This window comes from Olea europaea, chromosome 3 (assembly GCF_002742605.1).
Source record: "Olea europaea var. sylvestris chromosome 3, O_europaea_v1, whole genome shotgun sequence".
NCBI lineage: Eukaryota > Viridiplantae > Streptophyta > Magnoliopsida > Lamiales > Oleaceae > Olea > Olea europaea.
In genome coordinates this window covers 16,079,081-16,090,850 of record NC_036239.1, presented here as the reverse complement: position 1 = coordinate 16,090,850, position 11,770 = coordinate 16,079,081, and the positions used below count along the sequence as shown (strand labels likewise).

At 35.8% G+C, this 11,770-nt stretch overlaps 2 protein-coding genes across 4 annotated transcripts in view; one reads left to right on the top strand and one right to left on the bottom strand.

Moving 5' to 3' along the window:
* Nucleotides 1-257: 257 nt before the first annotated feature.
* On the top strand, nucleotides 258-5,068 carry LOC111387354 (trafficking protein particle complex subunit 4). Of its 3 annotated transcripts, XM_023011919.1 has the most exons (5): nucleotides 258-276; nucleotides 569-671; nucleotides 2,282-2,409; nucleotides 2,506-2,674; nucleotides 4,677-5,068. In XM_023011919.1, the coding sequence occupies exons 3-5, from the start codon at nucleotides 2,350-2,352 to the stop codon at nucleotides 4,871-4,873; spliced, it is 426 nt and encodes a 141-aa protein (XP_022867687.1). In that variant the 5' UTR covers nucleotides 258-276; nucleotides 569-671; nucleotides 2,282-2,349; the 3' UTR covers nucleotides 4,874-5,068. The 3 variants fall into 3 exon arrangements, with proteins under 3 accessions (XP_022867687.1, XP_022867695.1, XP_022867680.1); XM_023011927.1 differs by lacking the exon at nucleotides 258-276 and having other exon boundaries at nucleotides 563-671; nucleotides 2,242-2,409; XM_023011912.1 differs by lacking the exon at nucleotides 258-276 and having other exon boundaries at nucleotides 570-671; nucleotides 2,234-2,409.
* A 3,719-nt stretch (nucleotides 5,069-8,787) lies between these two features.
* Nucleotides 8,788-11,770, bottom strand: part of LOC111379018 (galactinol synthase 2-like) — a 16,359-nt gene continuing 13,376 nt past the window's right edge. The window contains exon 4 of the mRNA XM_023002330.1: nucleotides 8,788-9,077. Within this exon, the coding sequence (XP_022858098.1) occupies nucleotides 8,833-9,077 (245 nt within the window). The 3' untranslated portion in view covers nucleotides 8,788-8,832. The remainder of the gene's footprint in view (nucleotides 9,078-11,770) is intronic.

Below are 11,770 nucleotides of genomic sequence, written 5' to 3'. Positions count from 1 at the left end.
AATATTTTTAGCTTAGCCATACACAAGCTTGATTTGATTAAAAATTTAAATCAAAGTCAATCATTAATTTTAATTACACATTTTTTATAAATTCGTAACTTTTTAATAGTACATTTTATCAAAATATAATAAAAATCTTTTTTTTTTTTTTTAAACCTAAATCAAGGAGCATAAAAAGAAAAAAAAGACAAAAAAGAAAAAGGACGCGGTTTTCTTCCTATCCCTCTACTCCCTCCGGGCTCCAATCACCACCAGAACCCGATCACTGTCCCAATCCCGCCAGCCAGGGCCGGTCCTGTGATAATGGAGGCCCGAGGCGAGGTCCGTAAATTGGGCCCCCGGACGAAATCAACGTAAAAATTTACTTAAAAATCTAATAACATTTTCAATTATGTACGCAAAAATTTGAGCATTACAAGTTTACGAAAACAATACAAAATTAAAATAACATCCAAAATCCAAAACTATCCCCAAAAAAAAAAAAAAAAAATTGAAGCAAAATTGGGCCCCCTAAGGGTTTTGGGCCTGAGGCTGAGGCCTCAAATGCCTCAGCCCAGGACCGGCCCTGCCGCCAGCCCCCACACCAGCTACGGCAGTTAATCTCAAATCTCCGTACTATCCTCCACTTTAACAGTAGCATTGCAAGCAGATTCGCCATCTCTTTCTTTTCGGTAACAACAGTATAACCTTTTCTCTTTTACACCGACTCGGGGATATCTTAGATACAAATTTCTGTATTTTTGCTCTTCATTTTTATTGCTCTTATATGGCTCTTGATCTGCGTTTAAATTCCTCTTTCATATTTAAATATTTTTTATCTAGTTTTGATCGAATGGATATGTTCCATTATATATCGGATCTGGGGTCCAATATTCGGTTCTGAATCCTTGAGGATTTAATAGACAAGAGAATGAATACATATTCAAATTGTAATTATTTGTTTAATTCTTAATTGATTCTGTTGATTTTTTTTTTTTCCAAATACATGTATTGGACGGAAATTGTTCAGTCACTTGAAATAAAATCAAGCATCAGTATCCGTTCCAAGGAATTGAAGTTTATAAAACGTGTGTTCCTGATTTTCTATGGTGAGCTATTCACAGTCCTAGAAAAGATGTAGGCCTCACAGAACTACAAGTTGTTCTGAAATTGACTGATATTCCATGACATTTTGAGTATAATGACATCTAGAACCTAGAACTTGATGATGAACACATGATCAGATCAGACATTGTGTTATGTCCTAGCAGTTTGAGTCTTTATGATGCGAGAGTGGATGTAGACTCTACAATGGTCAAGATGTAACGATCTTATAATAAGTTTTATCACCATAGATAAAACTTAGGGAGTAGAAAAGGCCAAAAATATTGTCCCAAAAGGGTGTAGTTTTGTGAAGCACATTCAATATTGTTTCGTCTTTAACTTATCCATATATTATTTATCATTTATCTTCTTAAGACAACCTTGAGAACTAACTTCTGCAAAAAGAAAACCTGATCTTAGGTTTTTGAGTTCTATCAACAACAGAAATGGCCAAACTTAGGGGGTATAGAAAAGGCCAAAAATATAGTCTCAGAAGGGAGTAGTTATGTGAAGCACTCTATTCAACATTGTTTTGCCTTTGCCTTGTCCATATCTTACTTACACTTGTCTTCTGAAGCATGCAAAATTCTCAGAAGAAAAAAAAAAAAAAAACCTTCTTGGGTTTTCTTGTTCAATATCCCAAGGGCTGGATTGTAAGTTGTAACATCATGTGGTGATAGGACCTATATATTTGTCAAGGTTTATTGAACATCTACACATCACTAACTAGGTGTCCTCTCCTTCAATTCCAGACAATCCTGTCTTCCAGCATTTGATAAAAAATTGAAGCCTCGCATATGAAATGAGGTGAAAGGTGCTTAGTTATAGGTTTTCATTATAACTCGTCTTGGAATCAGAGGAACTTAGTGAGGAGGTGTGGAAATAACAACTTTTAATTGAAAGAATTATGACTCCACACACCTCATGTTGATCTTGTAGTGATTTTTTTGGTCAATTAAAGTTTTTCTTATAGTAACAACTCATCTCAATCGATCATGTCTGAATGAATTGTTTATATAATGTTCAAATTTCAGTTAAAATGCAATCATTTAGAAGGTTTCGAGTTAAATAAACCAAAGAAATTAATGTGCAACATAAAAATCAAACTTTGGTGGGTTGCAACAATTATTTGCTGAAATGTTTACTAAAGATCTCCAGCTGATCTACGCCTCTTTGGTACACCACGGCTCCATTTTAGTTTGGCACTGCACTCTTCGACAGCACTGACCAAGTCTCTGGTTGCACTAAGCAAGCAAGAAAGCAAAAATGGCTGCGATCTACAGCCTCTACATCATCAACAAATCTGGAGGCCTCATTTTCTATAAGGTAATTTTCCCAAGCACACCTTCCCTCACATGCCCGATTTATCTTTCATATTCTGCTGTCTAAGTAATCAAGAAAGTTGCATAATGCTTTCTTCAGGATTATGGGTCAGCAGGAAGAATGGACACCAATGACAGCTTGAGACTTGCAAGTCTATGGCACTCGATGCATGCCATCTCTCAGCAGCTCTCTCCTGTATCTGGATGTACAGGAATTGAGCTCCTCCAGGCTGACACCTTTGATCTCCACTGTTTTCAGTCTCTCACTGGTACTTAAGTTCCTTTTTCCTGCCTCATGTTTACTATTTTATCAATCTGCAGCATTTCTCGTAATGTTTATTGTGATTATTTTTCTGGACTTTGTAAATTTGTGGGTTCTTAAAATATTGAAAGAATCCTGTGCTTAGTCAGAGGAAAAAAATTTCCTATATAAGCAACCATGTTGTAGATTTTAATTGAAAGAAAATCAAAGGTCTACAAGGAAAGGGGGACAATGAAATCTTATAGGATTTGGTGAACGCTCAATGCTGTTCTATGTGACTAATCAGAGGAAAATGACAAAGGTTTTTACGATCTTGGGAAGTATAGCATATTGATTTCAGGTTTGCTAATGTTTAACCTACTCATCATCAGTTGTTAAATTAAACCCCTTATAATCTAAATTGAAAAAATTCTAATGCTAGCTCACGAGTTATATTCTGGTCTTCATCACTGTTTATGTTCAAGCACAAAATGAACTTCTGAAAATATATTGACTTATGGCCTCGTTAGGTTATTGAGTTATCTTTCTGATTATGAATCAGCTACTTAGCTAATTTTTAATTGCAAAATGAAAGGAATCGTGTAACATAAAGAAGTTAGTTTTCCGTTGTTAGTTAGCAAGAGGCTCTGACTACTTGATACGTGACAATCTAAAACTCCAATGCTAGGTACATGCCCTTTGAATGCCTTGCAATTTCAATAACTATAGCACCACTAAGCTTACAGCAAGGTGGAAAGTCGCTGGTGATTGTGTGTTGTTGGTCTATTGGTCAGAATGAGGCAAAATTTTGGATAGGAACAGCTTAATAGGATATGATGTGATTATCGAATTTGGACCACGTTCAATAGCTATTGATCAATCGTTGTCAATCTTTTAATTATGTTCTTGAATTAATTTGTATTATGTCCTCATCTACCCTATTAATGCTTTGGCCATTTTTGTTTTATCATCTTAATTGATCTTTCATTCTCATCTTGTATCCTTTCCTTATGTCGTGATTTGTCCAAGCATCAATGGTAATAAATGCAAGTTGGATAGATTGCATCTATTTCATTCGCAACTAATAGTTTGAAATCACCTTCATTTATATTTTGGGCAAGTGAAGATCTAACCCATCCTCTATAATTGCATGAATTTTTGCTTTGGGTTTGCACATGGACATCTCCGTTTGATGATGCATGGAACTCCAGTAAAAACTGTTTCCAATGCCTGGTGCCTAGTCAGCATCTATACTCTTTATGCTTTTCAGACTTGGTGAAATTGCATGATTTGACATGAGGAATATGTGCAGTCTTTTACAGAGTTCCAAGGAGTTGTTCTGGGTGTCTTCTCATCATTCACCTTCCTCTATCTCAGACATAAAGTTAAGCAAAATCTTAATTTTGATATTATGAAAGGGCAGGGAAGTCCACTTGCTAAGATTTTAGGAAGAGGACTTTAATTGTGTCAAGTGGTCTGTAGTCAGTATTGGAGCAATTGTAGTTGCATAATGAGTAAGATCGAAAGAGTGGTTGGCTTGACTTCATTAGTGATAGTAATTCCCGCCTTGGTCGATGATTTTTTATGGACTAAAATAAAAAGATAAAATTTTTAGAAGACACGACTCTGAGAGAAACTAGAAAATGAGATGAGAACTATACTGAAAATGTACGAGAACAAAATGGATTAGAAAGTGGTTTTTGGAAGGTGGGAGGGTTGAAGAAAATAAAGACTTGAGTTGTTTGTAGGGTTTTCATTTTGCTTGCATCTGTCAGATGTTTCAAGTATCTAGAAAGATTTGGATTCTTCTACTGATCTGCAGGCCTCTATAAAATTATTTCATTTTCTGGAACTGAAGTGATAAAGTGTGATATTTATGTAGCTGGAATCATTTTCTTAATTGAATTGGATGGTTTTCCATACGGCTTTCAGTTGATCAAGAGTTCTGTGTACTCGATGAATTTTGTTAATGGATATAACTATTCACATCATAAGTCTAATATCTGAAATTACATATTACTTTATAATAGGTACTAAATTCTTTGTGGTGTGTGAGCCTGGAACACCTCACATGGAGGGTCTCTTGAAACACATATATGAGTTATACACAGACTACGTTTTGAAGAACCCTTTCTATGAGATGGAGATGCCAATTCGGTGTGAGCTGTTTGATGTAAATTTGGCACTGGCCGTACAGAAGGATCGGGTTGCATTGCTGGGAAGATGAATTGCTCAACCACATATCCCGGCTTTTTAAGTGATGATCTGCTTACATTTGTTTAGAACAAGGACAATTTCATTCGTGTGATGTGCTTCTTTCCTTTTATGTTCCGTTTTACATGGATCTTGAGAGCAATACTAAACCCCATTTGAAGTTGTCCCGTGTCTTTTTTTGCTCTATCAAATCCCTTTTTCTTTCTCATTTGTTTACTATATTTTCGTTCTTGGAGTAAGAAAACGTATAGACACAGAATTATTTGGTAGAAAACAATGAGATAATCATAGGAACAACGATCTTCTTGTGGTTTGCATTACGTTGGTAGGTGGAAGGACAGTGAAACTAGTAGAAAGTTAGAATTACATGATTTGGTACTATAGAACGTAATACAATTCGAAGTGAAAGCAATCTGGCCTTACACAATTCGGTTTCTATATGGTGCAAAAATTCCTTTGTAGCCCAGCTTTCCCTGTTAAAAGAAGTCGAAATCAAATTGCAATGATGTACATTTGAAGCTTAAAACAATTTTTCATGAACATAGGGTGTCATTTAGAGGTGTTGACTAGGATCCACCTATGGTATGTGTTTGTATAGTTGGAATATTGTTGTTCGAATCATGATAGTGGAAACAAGGTCTTTTGAAAAATCATATGAAAAGTAATTTAAAAGTAAAAAATATTTTGTAAAGTTAAATGTCACTTTTTTATTAGAAGAGTGAGTGTCACTTCTTAAAAAGTGATGTTTATCAATAAAAAATTAATAGAAATTCAAAAAAAATGTAATAAATTATTAAAAAAAATTGATAGAAAATAAAAAATAAAAAATAAAAAAAATAAAAATGGAAAACACTAAAACGTAACAAACTTTATCCCCATGACACTACAAAAAAACATGGTCTCATCTCAAGTTTCTGGTTTGGAACACAAGTTTTTACTCTGTGCCCAAGGTTCAAATCCACTTGTTTAACTCTCACCTCACCTAAGCATACTACAACAGATGAAATGCCAATTTCTTCAGTGTAGATGCATAATTGGATTTCACAATTTTCACTCTAGAGTTGCTAAATGTCAACTCGAAAAGATTATTCTTAGAAATGAATTGATAATGAAGGAAATTAGCTGAACGATGGAGGCAGAAATAAGGCAAAGAATTGAATTGATTTTTCTGCTTCCTGAAACAGTACAGAAAAGCAAAGTATATATACACACAGTAGGCTATTCTAGAAGAAATAATTTACATACATGTTCTCACAATAAAAAGGCAACTAATTTACAAAATTCCTCTTCCTTCTAGAGAATTCTCATTCTGTTATTCCAAGTTGGTTGCCAATTGTGTAAGCATCTTTCAATTGTTGCTTGTATTGCTGATTCTCCAACCAGCTCCTTCATGTCTTTCCATTTTAACTACTTTGTCAGCTGCCTAGTCAACGTTCAATAGCCCCCTGCAAGATGGAGAGTATATGTCTATTAGTCCCATCTTGAGCATGCATGAGTAAAAACCTTGCGAGTCCAAGGCTTTGGTAAAAATGTCTGCAATCTATGACTTGCTAGGACCATGCTTAGTAACAATGTATCCATCTTGAATTTTGTCACGAATCAAATGACAATCGAGCTCTATGTGTTTGGTCCTCTCGTGAAAAACTTGGTTGGTGGCTATATGAATGGCTGATTTGTTGTCACAGTACAAAAATGCAGCTTGAGGATGAGCTATATTCAAGTCTTCAAATAAGTATCTGAACCATGTTAGTTCGCAACACAAATCAGCCATAGCTCTATACTCGACTTCCGAAGATGATCTTGAGACCACATGTTGCTTCTTTGATTTCTAAGACACCATTGATTTTCCAACTAACACACAATAACCTGTTATTGATCGTCTAGTAATAGTACAAGCTCCCCAATCTGAATCACTATATCCATGTAACTGTAATGTTGAATCTGCTGGATAGAATATCCTCTAGCCTGGAGCCCTTTTGCTATATCTTAGGACTTTATGTGCTGCATGCAAATGTGGGATTCGGGGGCTTTCCATAAATTGACTTAACAACTACACCGAGTAAGAAATATCAGGTCTGGTTATTGTTAGATACAGCAAGCTGCCAACCAATCTTCTGTAAATTGCTAGTTCAGGGAGAAATTCCCTTTCATCTTTGGTTAATTTTATATTTTGATCTAAAGGTATTCTGGCAGGAGCTAAACCAATTGTCCCCGAGTCATCCAAGATATCCAAGGCTTACTTCCTTTGACATATACTGATACCTTTTGCAGACCTGGCCACTTTTATGCCAAGGAAATATTTTAACCTGCCAAGATCCTTGATCCTAAACTTGTCATGAAGTGAAGTTTTGAGGTGGTTAATCATGTTAATGCAATTTCTAGCCACAATTATGTCATCAACATACACTAAGACAACAATAAAAGAGGTACCATTACCTTTAGTAAATAGGCTATAATCTGCCTTCGATTGAACATATCCTTGTTCAATGAATTTTTTTGAAAGTTTGGCGTACCATTGACGTGATGCTTGTTTCAAACCATACAAACTTTTTTGGAGTTTACAAACTTTCTTCTTCGTGTCATCCTACAAATAACCACGGAGGATCTCCATATACACCTCGTCTTCCAATTCACCATGCAAGAAGGCGTTGTTGACATCAAACTGAAAAATGTCCTATCCCTTTATGGCTGCTATTGCTAGTAGAGTTCTGACCGTGAACAGTTTGGCAATAGGTGAAAAGGTCTCATGGTAATCGAGTCCTTCTTGTTGTGTATATCCTTTAGCAATGAGTCTTGCTTTGAACCTTTCTATACTACCATTAGCATGAAATATGATCTTGTACACCCATCTGCAGCCTATTGCTTCCTTGTCAGGAGGTAGGTCAACCAAAACCCAAGTGTGATTAAGTTCAAGAGCTTCAATTTCAGATTTCATGGCTGCACACCACTAAGGAGAATTTTTGGCTTCTTGGTAGTTCCTAGGTTCTGTATGAGAAGTGACAGAGGTAACAAAGACTTTGTGTGAATCTGGCAACCTTTAATAGGAAATACTAGCATTGAAAGGATAGTGGCAACTGGAAAAATCCCGTACCTTTAGCTTGGCCAACGTTTGAGATGGGTGAAGTGAAGTAGCCAGTGGCATATGAAGTCCTGAAGATGTGCTGGAGCTTTTTTTTTATTCTGGTTGACTTGTGGGGCAAATGAGTAGTAGAAGTTGTGCTTGGTGAGGGGCTAGAAGCGTTAGTGTCAGTACAAGTGTGAGGCTCATTCTTCTCAGGTTGAATGATTTGAGAGCTTATTTCTGGCATTTTATTATCATGACGGTGCTTGGAATGGTATTGGTTGTTTCATTGTGAGCTATGGGGTCTTGAATGGAATTGATGCTATTATAATTTAATGTGACAGAGTCATCCTTAAAGGGAAAAATGTTTTCATAAAAAACTACATTCCTAGATGTGAAGATTTTCTCAGTCTCAAGATCTAATAAGGTATATCCTTTTACTCCAAAAGGGTAGCCTATGAACACACATTTTTTGGCTCTAGGATCGAATTTATTCTTCCATTGACAATGGTAGTGGCATAAGCTAGAGAACCAAAAACTTTAAGGTGGTTATAAGGTGGCTTTTTGTGGAATAAAATCTGGTAAGGACTTTTATCTTTCAATGTAGATGAGGGCACCGCAGTTAGGATGCAATGGTTCCAATACTTTAACGGAATTCCACTTTGGAACTTCAAGGCCCTCGCCATATTAAGAATGTGTTTATGTTTCCTTTCAACGACGACATTTTGTTGGGGTGTCTCAAGACAGGTTTTTTTTTTTTTTTTTATGTATAATGCCTTTTTGAAGATAAAATTCTCTCACATTGAATTCTCCACCATTATCCGTTCTAATTATCTTAACCTTGGTTTCAAAATGTATTTCAACCATAGCACAAAAGGTTTAAAAGGCTTTGGAAACATCTGATTTCAGTCTCAAGGTATAGGCCCGAGTATATCTACTAAATCCACAATGGTTAAGAAATACTTGGAACCATCAGAACCAATTTCATTGCAGGGACCCCAGATGTCACAATGTAATAATTCAAAACATTTGTTAGTTTTGTGATTGCTTGTGTGAAAAGGTAATTTGTGCAATTTAGATAGAGGGCATATATAAGAACATTTATTATTAGATGATTTGGAGACTTGAACATCACCATCAACGCTAAGAATAGAGTAAAAAGTGTGTCCTAATCTATAATGTCAAACATCAAAGTCTTGAATATTTGAGATAGCTAAAGCAGAAACAGGAATTTGGGTATGAGTATGCAATTTGTTCAGGTAATTTGATAGTGCTGAAGAGGGAACATCTTTGACCATCATGTGATATAGCTCTTCTTTTACTTCACCCATACCAATCATCTTCCATGCTAAAAGGTCATGGATATAACAGCAATGAGAAAAGAAAATTAGACAACATTTGAGCATCTGTGTTAGCTTTTTGATAGAAATGAGATTGAATGAAAAACTAGGTACACATAGAACATCTTGAAGCATTAAAGCATTTGTGACCTTTGCAGTCCCTATGTGGGTAATAGGGACCACATTGCCATTTGGTAGAGCTATGGAATATGCAACCTCAACACGAATTGATGAGTAAAACGAAGTGGAACAGATCATATGATATGTTGCTCCTGTGTCAAGTATACAAGGAATATTTAACATGTTAGGACATTTGGTTTGGTAATAGACATACATAGGGACATACCAGATAGCTGGTGTATATTTTCCTCAGTTGAGGTGGAGGTAATGATACTTTGAGCATTTTTGACTGAGTAATTCTGGTTTTGAGGCTTAGTGACAGGCTTGAGAAGAGCCATGAGTTGTGAAATTTGGTCTTGACTTAAGAACTCCTGGGATTTGCCGTTTCCAGCCTCGTGTGCAGGAGATAAAGATGCCACAACTTGATTTGCTGACGTCCTTTCATTTCCATTGAATTTGTGGCCTGGAGGATAGCCAAGAAGTTTGTAGCATTTGTCCACTGATGGCCAGGAATCTGACAGCGAGTACAAATTGGTCTGTCTGGGTTTGCCTTAAAGCATCTATCAAGTGAGTGTCCTGCAATTTTACAAAATGTGCAGTAGTATATGTGTCTCTTCTGCACATGAGTGCTTTGCCTTCCCTTTTCTTTGAAATTTCCCTTTGCAAGAAGATCCATAGATTCATGTAAGTATCCCTCAATTGATATCTCCCTTCTTTTCTCTTCCTGCTGTATTATTGAGTAAACTTCATTCAAACTGGGAAATGGTTTGATCAACAGAATTCGTGCCTTAATTTCCTTATATGAATGACTCAAGACCATCAAAAATTTTATTACCCAGTCCCTTTGTTTATTCTGAATGACTATCTTCAAGCCTCCACAATTACAGTTAGGTACAGCTTCATAGTTCATGAGCTCATCAAGAAGTGTTTTGAATTTGGAAAAGTAGACACTTACAAGATCTTGTTTTTGCAGTAGCATACTTATGGCTTGTTTGATTTCATAGACGCGAGGTGCATTTTGCTGAGCAAAACGTTGCTCCAACTCAATCCATAGTCGATGTGCCATTTCAGCATATGCGGTATTACATTTGATATCAGTTGCCATTGTGTTTTGTATCCATGTAATAACTATGTCATTACAACGCAACCATTGTTCCATGAGTGGGTCGTTTTGTGTTTGCTGGTTCACATAAGCTTCCATCAATAAATCCCAATTTATTTTTGACTCGCAATGCTCTTTTCATTGATCGCGCCCACGAATGATAATTGTCAGCATCCATGGTGTGGGTTACGAGCAAGGCTCTAGTACTGTCATTGCTTCCAATGAAATATGGGCTATTAGGCTGAGTGGGATCAAGGTTTACAGCATTTGATGGGTTGCCAGATTGATTAGCATTGGATTTTGGGTTTGGGTTTGGGTTTGGGTTTGGGTTTGGGTTTGGTTTTGGTTTTGGTTTTGATCTGTATTTGTATCTCCAGCACTTGAATCTTCTAAGGCCGGCTCTGATACCGTCTTAGAAATGAATTGATAATGAAGGAAATTAGCTAAACAATGGAGGCAAAAATAAAGCAAAGAATTGTATTGATTTCTCTGCTTGCTGAAATTGTATAGAAAAGCAGAGTATATTACATACACGTTCTCACAACTGAAAAATTTACAAAATTCCTCTTCCTTCTTCTAGAGAATTCTCATTCTGTTATTCCAAGTTGGCTACCAATTGTGTAATCATCTTTCAATTGCTGCTTCTACCGCTGATTCTTCAACCAACTCCTTCATATCTTTCCAATTCAGCTGCTTTGTCAGCTACCTTGTCAAGTTTCAATAATTCAATAGTATCCATTAGCAATTCAATAATCCAAAACACCAATAAAATATCTTTCCACAAGATTTCACAATCCATCCGAAATGATAGTCTATGCATGAAAATCCTTATAATGATAATGATGACAAATAGTATTCCTCTAAAAATTATGGGATATAATAATTTAAAGGGATATGTTTGTGTCATTTGTCCATAAAACTAGTGTCGACTTTGACTATATGCTTGATAGGCAATCATCTAAAGTCCCCGTTTTGATTGGGTCCCCAATAATTTTTAAATATGAGCTTGTTTGAGCCCTTTTTTTTTTACTAAGAATACATTTTAGAATAATAAATTGATGGGGAATGCGTGGTTAAAAAATAAAGAAAAGTATGGGTTTGCGTATTATAATATTATTTTATTGAATAATGTGTGATTGAAAAAAGAAAGAAAAATTATATTTTGAAAATAATGGGGATCAAACAAGGGCTATATATATTTATAAGTAATAAAGAAATTTTCTAAACAAATTTTACATTCCTCAAAGCTTTAAAAAAAAAAAAAAAAAAATTCCAATCCCCACCCCA

What these genes read in the sequence shown, in the direction of transcription:
- LOC111387354 (XM_023011919.1), top strand. Translation starts at nt 2,350, where the DNA reads ATGGCTGCGATCTACAGCCTCTACATCATCAACAAATCTGGAGGCCTC. An exon ending in GAGGCCTCATTTTCTATAAG is followed by an intron (nt 2,410 to 2,505) that starts GTAATTTTCCCA and finishes TGCTTTCTTCAG; the next exon opens with GATTATGGGTCAGCAGGAAG. An exon ending in CTGTTTTCAGTCTCTCACTG is followed by an intron (nt 2,675 to 4,676) that starts GTACTTAAGTTC and finishes ACTTTATAATAG; the next exon opens with GTACTAAATTCTTTGTGGTG.